The sequence below is a fragment of the Zonotrichia leucophrys genome, chromosome 4 (assembly GCF_028769735.1).
Source record: "Zonotrichia leucophrys gambelii isolate GWCS_2022_RI chromosome 4, RI_Zleu_2.0, whole genome shotgun sequence".
Taxonomy (NCBI): Eukaryota; Metazoa; Chordata; class Aves; order Passeriformes; family Passerellidae; genus Zonotrichia; species Zonotrichia leucophrys.
In genome coordinates this window covers 24,399,501-24,411,868 of record NC_088173.1, presented here as the reverse complement: position 1 = coordinate 24,411,868, position 12,368 = coordinate 24,399,501, and the positions used below count along the sequence as shown (strand labels likewise).

General features: G+C 40.5%; 1 protein-coding gene across 2 annotated transcripts in view; it reads left to right on the top strand.

Annotated features, from left to right (window-relative positions):
• The window catches only part of TMEM131L (transmembrane 131 like), a 78,042-nt gene that overhangs the window by 30,477 nt on the left and 35,197 nt on the right, over nt 1–12,368 (top strand). For both annotated transcript variants that reach the window (XM_064710820.1, XM_064710819.1), the window contains exons 4-7: nt 3,602–3,673; nt 4,574–4,697; nt 5,725–5,841; nt 6,720–6,830. In XM_064710820.1, coding sequence (XP_064566890.1) covers nt 3,602–3,673; nt 4,574–4,697; nt 5,725–5,841; nt 6,720–6,830 — 424 coding nt within the window. The remainder of the gene's footprint in view (nt 1–3,601; nt 3,674–4,573; nt 4,698–5,724; nt 5,842–6,719; nt 6,831–12,368) is intronic.

The window sequence follows — 12,368 nt, the reverse complement described above, 5'->3', positions numbered from 1 at the left end:
ACATCTCCTTTCGATAGTCCCACACCAACAGGACACCAAAACGTTCTTTCCTGAATCAAGAAACACTGTGAGAGGCTGGAGCTTGTCCGTGTTCAAACACCTCTGGGGCTTCTTAGTGGAGGGAATATGGTAGCTTAACATTTTACAGCTCATGCACCTTTTAAAAAACAACAAAAAAATTCCCCCAAAAATGCTGCCCTAGAGCTATGTGTTCCTCTGCTTGCACAAGTGATTAATGGTGCTTGCATTCCTCCATCCTGCTCTTCTCCCCTGGTGTCGCCCCTCTTCCTTACCCTACCTCCCCTCCAGCCCACTTTTTTCATCTCCAGTCTCGACCTTTCTCCCTGGTAGGCATTCCTGATGGTTGTGTGCACATTTGGGATTTGTCTCTCTCTCCTGGCTGTTTTCTGCAAGCGAGGGTGATGAGCTGAAGCTTTCATGGACTCACCCTGCCCTTTCCTGCCAGAACCTGTCCCAGAGCCTCCTGGTGCTCTGGGTGACCATATGGTGCCCTCCTCAATTTTTCTTACTCTTTTTTCCTGGAAATGGATGGTTCAGGGTGTCAGGGTTTTAGATATATTGTGTGGATGGAGAGGAGCAAGGGCATTGAACTGTTGGGCTGGGAATTGGTAACAGCACCATTTAAACTAGGATTTTGATGCGTACTGAGTGTTCAAAGTAATTGCCAAGAATTTCCTTGCCCTCCTCTGTTTCTTCCTCCTCCAGTTCACTCGTGCTTAAAAGTATCCTCTGAAATGTTGGAATTGAACTGCTCTATCAAAATCTGCCATTCAGAAGATGCTGTTCAACTGGTTTGCCAAAAAGACATGCCATGGAACATGGGGACCAGCTTTGTTAGATGGCATGCTGAATGGGATGCTAGCAGATTTTTAAAGCACTGAAAGAGTAAAACTGGAAACCGGGCCTTTTCTGTTGGGAAGAGGCCTATTTCTCCACACTTGTTGTTTCAAGACTTCCATTCTTAGGCAGATATTTCTGTCTCTCCCAAGCCTGTGACATTCTCATGAAAGGATCCATGTACTTTTTTTGGACACATCATCTGTAGCTAAAAGAGCAATTTTGGGCATAATTTGAGGTGAATCTATTGGTGAGATGATGTTCTTAGAGAAAAAAGTAGGTTTTTTTTGTTAGAAGTGACTTCAAATTTTAAATGTCTAAGTAAATTGCCTTGGTGTCAGATTCCCCACAGAGATCTGAATTGTGTTTGGAACATGGGGATGCAGAATGGTGTTCTGCCAGCTTCCAGCTGCCTTTTAGAGACAGAAACTGGAGAAGTGCACTTCTAATGTAGATGGGCCTGTCTCTTTCTCTGTACTGTGGTGCACTTCAAAGCACGTCCTAGTTGTTCGATTGTCATGAGCAGAATGTTCTCCTGCCTGTTCCCATTATTCCAACCTGTCATCTTTTCCCTTGAGGGGAAAAAAACTCAACCCAAAGCTGTGGTAGTTCTCTTTGCACCAGTTCTGTTGTTGAAGAAACTCAGCTCTCAGGTTATGTTTTGGCGCTGCTTCGGGGCCACCGATAAGTGGTGCAGCTGCCCTGGAGCTGGACGGTGGGCAGGGTGATGGGCACTGTGCCACAGGAATGTGGCTGTGCTGCTTTCTGGGCCAGGCTGGAGATTGAAGTGACTTGGCAGCTTTTGTGGGGTACAAAGCAGAAGCTGGATGTCTTGTAATCACAGGACCATTCCTGGTTAAGCGATGTGCAGGGACGCTCCAAAGTTATCTCGGTGCTCAGGAGCCTGCTCGGAACCTGCACAGGTCATTAACTGAGTCTTGGCTTCAGCCATGCAAGGTCCAGGCTGCCATCTCCAGAAGGAATAAATGGCACCCCTGGGATCCTCCTGCTGCTACTCTTGTAGGGCTTTTCCCATTTTTTTGACTAGTAGAGGGTTGGCTGAACAGCAATACAGTGCATTTTTAAGAGCCAGTGCTACAGCATGGCCATGTTCACCTAGACCAAATTAAGTGCAGTCTCCTACATCCACTGCTGCATTTGTGCCCAGCTGGTGCATTTGGTACCTATTGCAAAGAGCAAGAATTGAGAGGAAAAGAGCTGATGCTGCTAGAATTCCTCACAAGGAGGACAAGTCTTGGAGAGCTATTGCCAATTACATGAATTGGCAGAGAGAAGCACTCAACTTCTTGCTGTTGTCAGGAAAGATTTTTCTGGTGGGAAGAGGTATTTCAGCAGTACCTGTAAGATGTTGTGGTGATGTTCAAGGTCATACTGTAGTGCACTAACCAGTGGCTTAACTTTTATTCTGCTGTTCATGTGTATACATACAATAAAAGGATTTGAGGGCCTTTAAGAAACATGTCTTCCTCAAATATCTGTGGCTTTTACTACAGTAGTAATTTTAATTTGTATGTGTTACAACAGTACTCAGACTTAACTTCTGGGTATGTACCTGAGGCTGAATTTTGGAAGGGGAAGAAGGTGCTGGCTGTTGCAGTATTTCTGGGAATGGAGCGAGAGTGGGGTGCTGCAGAGACAAGGTGGTTGGAAGGAGGCTGTCACTAGCAGCTCCTCAGGAATGCTACTTGGATATATTGCATTCTGCCTGCTACAGTAGTGAGAGAATTCTCTCCATCCTCTGATTCTATGTTTTTATAAAAGTTGTGGGTTTTCATAATAATAAGTATTATTTTTCCTGATTGGTAATAAATTATGATGTCTGTTGCTTTGGAATATCACAGCAGGATTTTGTACACAGTAAGAGATACTAAAGGTGTAATGTCACAGAACTACATTTTAAAATTGGGAACCAGTTGACTGTACTACTGCAAATTATGCAAAGCAGCTGGATACCTAATGAAACCACAGTCCATCTCTCCCTTCTTTGACTCATCCTTGCTAGGATGCTTATTAGCATCATCCAGTAAAGATAAAACTGGTTCTGGCTATTCAACATGCAGACTACTTCTGGGGAAGCTTTTAACAGGGTGGCACTGGGTATACAGATAAAATAAACAAATGCTAGGCTTGTTTTTTATCACTGTGGTTTTTGGGACTTGTGGAAGACAAATTCTAACTGAGAAAATGGTGAAGATATGGAATTTCTATGTTACAGGGCATTGAGTAATGTTGAAATAAGCTTAAAATGACCTAGAACTGATAGGAACTTTACTGTCCCTTTTTGTAGGGCAAAGGAAAGATGATGGTATATGTGCTTCACAGTATTTTTTATTCTATTCTGCATAGGAGAAGCAAGCTGGCATTTACATTACAGTCACAGCTATATAAGCACTTCTTCTATCTCTGCTTTTGCCCAAGCTGCCATTTACTTCTCTACCTCTACATCTCTCAGGTGTGCCTGTGCCAGTGCTTGCATAGGCAAGTAATCTGCTCCATGCTGACGTAATTTTCATTCCTCAGAACTCTTCCCGATTGTTTTCCCTCTGCAGTCCACTGCACAGCCCCATAAACAGGTGTGCCAGCATCACTGTGGAGACCTGTGCAAGGAAGGAAGCTTCAGAACAGAAGGAGTTAAGAGCCTGCAATGTATCTTTTCTTTCCTGCAGATTGTAGCATAATGTCCACTAAATTTTCATTGTGGTTTCTTTTCCCTTTTTTTCAGCTTCTCAGCAAAAATGCCTCCTAATGGGAAGGCCTTACATTTTCACCCATCAGTTCTGCATTTTGGAATGCAGTGAGTATCTTACATGATTGTTATTTTGGTTAATAATGAGGTGTGTAGGAACAGCTACACTGGGCTCCATTTGGGTGAAAAGCATTAGCTGGGATCATGCCACTATCTGAAAAACAGAGAAGTAGTAATTGCCACAGAGCTGGAAGTGCATTTCTTGCCTTGCTGTGTTTTGTAAGTTAAAATCAACATAGTTCTGAGAAGGAGGAAAAGATAATTGGGAATATAATACATTCTGGGTGTACATTTCAGGTGATTCTGCATGGATGTCAAATAATTGCTTCATGCTGGTTGTTGATTTTTGAAAGATTGCCTTTTCAGTGGAGGAAGGGCTTGTTGTTTCCCTCTTAATTCTGATGACAAAATCCAGAGTCCCAAGCAAAACATACTGGTAGAATAAATGAGGTTTTTCTTAGTTCTCTTTTAAGAAAACTTTAAAAATTGTGATAATGTGACTTTGACCTCTCAGTAACCAAAAAGAAACACAGTCTCCTTGTGAGTTAAAGGAATATTTCAGAGGACGCACTGGAGGAATGTCTGAGATGTTGGGGTTTAGGGTGTACTAGCTAAAGCAAAAGCATCAAGAGAATCATTGCCTTAGCTGACAAAACAAGACTTCAGTTATTTAAATCTTTTTATCCAAAACTTTGTGCTTTGTAAGGGTTTTTTTTTTTTTTTGACTCCTAGTTACTCCAGTGAGTTTTGGCCAAGTGTACCTCACATCCCAGTGTTACATATTTGCCTTTGTATACTAAAGGCAAAATTTGTTTGGTGTGTTTCCAAAGATAAATTACAAGTAGGTAACTGTTGCAGGTGAACATGTTTTAGGATAATTTGTGTTGTTTCTTTCATATGCTTATAAAGTGAATAATTAATTTATCTTTTTTTTTTTTCCTGCTTTAGGTTACTGGGGTTACCCAGAGCTAAAATGCTGCATGCCTACAACCCTAGTAGAGATAGAGATGTTGTAGTCAATTCAGTGTTTACAGCTACTAGACAGTTTCATGTGTCTCCCGCTCATAGCCGGGTGAGTGTTGATGTACTTTTGCAAAGTATGTAATGGCCAAGTGCCAAGCCTTCCTGCTTCCTCTGGCATGAGCTCTTCATTCTGTGTTTTTGTGCTTTTTTGTAGGACCTCCAACTCTTTTTCTGTTTTGCTAGTGGTTTTTTTGTTCACTTCTACTTAGACTTGTTTGGGAGAAGCCATCCAAAACCTACAGTAGGAAATGTGTTTGACAGTAACAGAGGAGGAGAAGAATTTTTCAGTGTTAGAGAGACTGTTTAAATCACATTCTGCTTTAAGCAGCATTATGCAGTAATCCACAGGCATGTGGGTGTTCTACAGCCCTGAATTTTCAGTCTTTTGAACGGTCTTGCATATTCGTCAGAAAAACCTGCAGTGAAATGTTTTATGTATTTTGCATTGCAGTAATGGGCATAATTGCCTTTATGATCTAAGACCATTATTTCAACTCTGATTTTTTTAACAATATAATGCATGTTAAGAATGAATTGCTGTGATCTCAGTTGGATGAAGCCCAGTTTTTATCCTCTGCTGATGTGCAAAGGGGTTTTATTATGTTTTCATCTGAGTTTTGCTTTTACTATAGCTGAATGGGTATTACTGTGCAGACATAAATGTCATTGTTATTCCACAGTTACTGAGAGTGTTGCCCAAGTTCAGCTTGGCTGATTTGCCTGTGTATCACAGGGCACTGATTCACTTTGCAATAGCCATCTCTCTCTGTGTGGGGAGGTGTCTGTGTGCACTCACAGGCTGTCCATGCTGCAGGGTTAATATCCAAAAAGAATCCTTGGCTGGTGAGGCCCCATGCTAGCTGAGAAACTCCAGCCATAACTTGGCAAACTGCTGTGTAGTAAGAGTTGAGAGATGTGCACAGATGAAACTTCTCAGTGCTGAGGTTCTGCTTAGTGGGATTGACAGATGGGGATGTACATGTGGAAGTGTCCTCTGGGCCCTGTGACTGAGTGGGGAGTGTGTGATCACTGGCACCAAGCAAGCAAGCAAGCAAGCTTCTTTGTGCTCTCTGCAGGTGATTCCAGCCATGGGAAAGATGTCTTTCAGAGTACTCTTCCTGCCCACAGAAGAAGGCAGCATTGAAAGCTCATTATTTATAAATACCTCATCTCATGGAGTTCTTTCATATCAGGTAACTGATCTTGAAACAGCTGATGTTTCTAATGCATTTGTTTGAGAGTATGTTCAGAAGAATCACCCAACTGGGGACAAGGCACCACTGTATTATAAATACCTCAGTTAAAAAGAAAAAAAAGCATATTCCCTTTGTTTTGGTATTTTCTATCTGTAGTCAGAGATCTTCAGTGAGCATAAAATGCATTTTGTTATCCTCTTAATTAAAAATACGTGTATTTTTCCTCTTAAAAAACAACAAATATATGCATAGAAGTGAAAAGCCCAAAGTCATTTTAGTTAGCCTCTGATCTCCTGCCTCCTTGATCTCTCTTGGCTCCACACCCCTCAGTTATTGTGCATCTCCTTGTCAATAAACTAATCTTGGCGGGGCAAAATATAAATGGAGTAGAGCCATCCAAATTACAACTCTTACAATGTTCTGAAAACTGCAGTCTTTAAAAACCAAAATAATGAGAAAATATTTTACTCAATTTTTAAGGCAGAGCCATTGAATTCAGTATTCAGTGGGACTAGTAACAAAGTTTTCTTAGAAATTACCTCTTTCGTAAATGGTGATAGGTGTATTGTAATTGCCTGGAGAATAGTAGGAGAATGTAGATGCTTCGTTTTTGAGATAACCTGATGCTCTGCTGGTGAGTACTTTGTTTGTCTTTGTAATAGTGCCTGAATGAGTGATGATTTCTTAAGTGCCATTTATGTCTATGATAACTTTTTACATTGGAACTTTATGTTTATTGTCCTTTGAAAGAATTTAATGTGAAAAACTGATCTGTTTTGGGGAAGATTGTTGTTATTAGCAATGTAGTTTTGGAAACTGCTGTTAAAACTGAAATTCTAGATATTGATGTAATGACCTGTTTCTTTTAATACTAGGTTTTTGGAACAGGAAGTCTGATGTCTTCTACAGAAGAACCTAAAGTGCAGCTAGCAAATGCCTACTTACTGCTTCCACAGATTCAGAACATCCAGGCATCACACACACTGGTACAGTATACATTGTGAGGGGAGAAACCTAGGTCTGTTTAACCACAAAAGATTTTTGACCTCAGGTTGTGAGGATGCAAGGAACATTAGCAAAAATCCGAGTACCAGTGACTGCAGGAGAGAGATTGCAAGATGCAGGGTTACTGTGATCAGCTGCTTTATGAGAGTCTTTGGCATTTAAACTATTCACACTTGTTGTTCTTTGTGCCCCTGTGGTGGGGTACCCTCTAAACTGTGCTGGCAAAACTATTTGTGAGGCTCTGCTCTGACTGAACTGGAGAATTGGTCTGCCCTAAACAAAAAAAATTAACTTTATACCATAAAATTGAGAAGGATGGGAAGCTATATTGGTTTGTTCTGTTTTTCACTTCTGGCCAGTTCCCCATGTGAGTTTCCAGCAGGGTTGCACCAACAATTAGCCACAGTTAAAAAGCATGGTGTGCTGCATGGATGAGACTGGGAGCTGGGAGTCAGGCTGCAGCATCCCCTCCTGCCCCTGTCAGTGCTGAAGATACCAGCTTTGCTTACTGGGAGCAAAGGAGCTCTGGAGAACACAGCCAGCTGAATTTATGAGATGTAAATACTGGAGTTGAAAGAAGTTTAATGATTTCTGTCATTTGGTTGCAGTTGCAGATATTTTCATAGTCTTCCAGTCCATACAGAACATCTCAAGTGAATAACTAATCTGATCTTTCAGATTTCCTGTTGTATTATACACAGACATTGTTTTTCCAAAAACATACTTAGAATACCTTAGCATGTAACAAAATGTAATACTTTATCTAAATGTAAGCTGCGCTAATTGCCTTTGTGATGCCTTCTGTTCTGAGAAAAAATACCAGCATAGATTGTATTTTTCAATCTGCTATGTATATCTTAGATCAATCTTACTTCTATCCAATGTTAGTGCACAGTTTCCTTCTCTCCCTTTCTTTTCCTCCATACCAGTCTCTTCCCTGTGGTTGCGCAGTTGCACTTGCTTGTGGACAAATAAAGACAGACTCTTGGAAAGGAAGCAAAAATCTTTGCTTTTTTAATTTGGTTTTGTAATTTGGGGTGCTAGAGGTAGAACTGAGAAGGGTTTTTTTTTTTGATGCTGTTAATGTCTGCATCTTCATATCTAGCTCAATGGGTTGTTGTCAGGTAGAATCTGAAAGTTGCATACGTGCTTTTTTACAGTTCATTCTGAATTCCTGAGAGAAGGAGCTTTGGGGTACATTTTCCTCACTGTAGAATGACAAACATTATCCTGTGTTTTATTTGTATGGAGTACAAGTTTGAGGTCATGTTTAGCAGTGCAGCATGATACCACCTGGCACTAATCTTGTAGGACATGAGGTGGGAGAGAGCATTGACTCAATTCTTCAAGCTCTGGGTGTAGTTTTTCTGTGCTGTGTTGTAATTAAGGTAACACTCTTCACTGCATGTTATCAATTTGAGCAGCAGTGGGATGGGCTCCTCAGCTGTTGAAGATTATAGATCTAAATATTGGACAGGAGTTTATGGTTTGAGCTTGAGTTCCTCTCAGAAGAATGTTTCTCTACAGCTAGTTGTCCTCTCCAGAAGTGCCTTTTTCAATTCATCTCCCTTACATTCTGATCCAGATCTCATTTTTAAAAATGGTATCGTTATGTTTTTTCCAGTTTATATTTTAAGCTCAGAAGATGTAGAAGGAAGAGAGGTTGATGAGGTTTGAGTGAGTGACTACACAAGGGCAAGCTGAAGGATACATAACTATTACACATAGAATGGAGTCTTGTAGTGAAAAAGCATTTAAAACAAACCAGTCATACTCACTTAGTCATATGCACATTTCTTTTCCCCTGTTTATTTTTAACTGACATAAAAGATCTATTTTAATAAATTCAGGATAGCATGAGCCTCATTTGCACATCCCTTTTCACCTTGGGATGATTGAGTTCTAACCTTGCGTGACAGCTTTTAGTCTGAAACATGGAAGGTGTCCTTACCTCTGAAGTCCACTTATACTGCTTGGAAACCTCAGACAGAGTGCTCCATGCTGTGTGTCTATTTTTTGCCTTCTATTTTAAAGGTGGTTGTGTTTAAATTGTTAATTGACATCCTTGGTCATCAAAGCCAAAAAATCTTTTACATCATTTAGTCCCATTATGGGCTAGGTAAAGTGACTTACCAGAATTGCTGGAGGTTGTTACCCCAAATACTTACTTTGATGGTTGGAAACCTACTTCCAATTTAAATTGCATTGTGGCCATTTTATTATAGAGATGCACATTTAATTTATCTAACTTATCCTGCTTCTGACACTTAGAAGTGTTTGTAGGTAGCATCAGAACTTTCACTTTGTCAAACTGAAGTGTCCATGCTCTGTAGTATCTTTGGTAATGGGCTGTCCATTTCTTCACCAAATTGACCACCCCTTTTGGAGCTTCTTCAATTTGAAACTATTTTGAAGGTCAACGCCAGAATTGTAAATAGGGGGTATGGGTAAAAATTCTGCCACTGTAGGCTATTTGTGTTGGAAATATAACATATACTTGGGGATTACAGATGGAAGTTTACGGTAATGTTTCCATTGGAAATACAATGTGCGACAGATTTGTGTTTGAATTTTTGTTGAAAATGAACTCCCATGGATTTTGTGCATTGTCTTTATCTTTTAATGGGCAAAGCACAAAGGCCTTTCTTTTTTCTTCTTCGTTCCCACGTATTTTTTAGCAGAAACTTTTGTGCTTAATAAGAAAAGGAAAAAGCAAACTTGCTTTTCTTACTGTTGGATATCTCCATCTTTCTGTTACCCTTTTCAACGTTTGAGCTTTTGAAAGATTGGGATTGGCATGCTCTGCCTGTGCTCCTGGATCCCAGGATTTCTGGGTTTGTGGCTCACTTGTTGGGAGGAAGAAGAGCAGTGTCCCACAGTGTGAATCCGTTGTACATCCGCGTGGCCACTCAGCAGTGGCTAGTTACCACTAAGCCATAACAGATGGTGCAGCCCATATAGGTCATCTTTGTTTACGCAGCTTCTGGGTGTAGTCTTTGCTATAGTTGCCTGGTTTTTGGCATTGTTTAGTGTTTGGACAGCACTAAGAGGGTAGCTACATCACTGCCTGGCTGTGTTCAGGATGGTGGAAATGTCAGAGGAAGAGTGGCATGCAGGGTGGAAGGTCTTATCGTAGGAGACACACGGATACCGCTTTGCTGACTGCCCAGAGGAGTTCAAAGTTTGTGAACTGACAGCTTGGGAAATACTGCAAGTACTGGCAGAAATGTAGCACTTCTTAAGCTATGTTTTGCTCTGGTGGGCAGAGGATCATAGAAGCAAACATGTCCAAGTGTGGTGCTTGGGTGTGGAGAGGGAAGGAAGGAAGACAGTAGAGCTTTCTTGGTGTGCTATCCCGATAACTGCCTGCAAAAAACTGATGAAACTCTGCTGAATCATTATTACGGGGACAGCTTATTAACACCATTCAGAATAGAAATACCACTTTAGGGCCAGGGATTGTCCAGGACAGGAACTTTGAGGGATCAGCCTACAGGAAGAAGAGGAGGTTTGTTCAGTGAGTGTTGTTCTTTTTCAGTGATACTGTAGACAAACTCCAGGAAGTGATTTGAACTCTACAGTCCTGGTAATGATGCAAGAATATATCCAAAAATCTTCGAGACCATTTGTGTGGTTTCTATCAGTTGTCTTTGTTCATATAGGATTTGTGGGTGCTGAGTGTGCGTGTACATTCAAGTACGTATGCCCAAGTTCCTAATACAAAATAGAGGCACCAGGTAATTAAGTGGCAGTGCTTTGCAGAGCTCTCTCTGAGATTTCCCTGCTGTGCCTCTCCTTTTTAATTTGCCCCTGGTACAAGCACTGGCTGCATAACTCAGCTCTCTGCTCTGATTCATTAGCAGTGGTGTTTACAGTATAAATGGAGTGATTGCACTGCTGGGAGATGGTCCTGGATTTGTCTGTTTGGAAACTCTGCCTCTGACAGTGTTTCCTTCTCAGATGCATTATCTTCTCTTTAGGGTTAACTCAGAGCCATCCTGCTGCTGCTGTAAGATATTGGGCATATCAGTTATGCATTATTGTTTGCCTTAGAGAAATGCAAATCCATCTCCTGTTCTGAAGATAGCCTTACAAAGAAATAAAATTTTCCCTTAGAAAACAGATCAATAGCAAATATACCCCAGTAGCATTATTTCCCCCTCTGTACATTTGAAGCTTCAATTTTAAGGACAGCAGTTCTCATCTTGGATCTATGCCAGGTCAAGAAAAACAAAGACTGGAAAAATACAATCTAGCTGATTTTTTTAATATGGATGTGGGGTCTTAAGTTACTTTAAATGACAGTAGTGTTTTTCAAAGAAGCACTGAAAAGGAAACTTTAAGCATCAGGTTTTATCTGATCAGAAAATGACCTCCAAAGTTTTAATTTTATTGCCTTGTTAAAACTCCGCTAGCAGCCATGTGTTTGTTTTTTTTGTTTTTTTTTTTCCTGCTCTCACAATTTGATACAGACAAAAACATCTGTAAAAGGAGAAAAGACTTTGCAGGGGTTTGAGCCCCCAGAAAGCTGTGCTGGGGACTGTGTTTGAGTTGCCACTAACCACATTTACAGGGGCTACGTCGCCCTCTTGTGTGAAGCTTCAGTTTCAGTCATTTTGGTATGAAATTCTGTTGAATTGGGAGTGCAAATAGTGGCTTCCTTTTGGCAGTGCTTTTATAAAACTGGACCCCATGAAATGCCACACATTTGCTGAATCTCTCTACTCATGTGCCTGTCCTATTTTTCCTGTACTAAAAATGTATTAAATAGGATGCTGGATAGCTTCAAAAGTTTCTTCAGTTTTGCTTTTCACCATCAAATTACTGAAATTGTTTAAAGTCAGTTTCATCAACACCTTCAAAAACCTGAACCTGCAGGTACCCTACTCAGATATATCAGTATCACAAGAGGAACAGAGGGTGGGGGTTGCACATTAGCCTCAAAATTAGCATGACATTTGGCATAAGAAAGGCACTGACAGAGTGACAGGTCTGCCATTCTGATTCTGGCTTTTTTTGTTGTTTTGATTTTTTAAAAATTTAATTCAGAATCTAGATATACTGGCTGTGCAGCTTGTGCCAGTAATTTGGCAGTGCAGATTTCCAGATAGCTTACATGAACTATACTTGGCTTTGTTAGTGCTGTCTCCCATTAGATTTATGAGTGCTTTACAAACTGCCACAGTCAATGTCATCTTTTATTTTCTTTTCTTTTCCTATTCTAGTGAATAAAAAGGCAAAACAAGTATTTTCTGTCTGTCCTTTTTGGCATGAAGCCTTTGTATCAGACCACGTCCAAGAAGCATTATGTCCTTGGCCTGGATACTGTATTTCAGTATCCAATCAGCAAAGAAAATACACAGAAAACAAGGAAACAAGCTTTTATATTGCACACAAAGGCCCTGTTGAATACAGGTTTTTTGGCATAAGAAAATTTGTAAGAGTTCTCATGCAGATGCTTTATAAATATTTAATAATCATGTGTAATAATAGTTTGATAAATAGGTAGATATTGATGG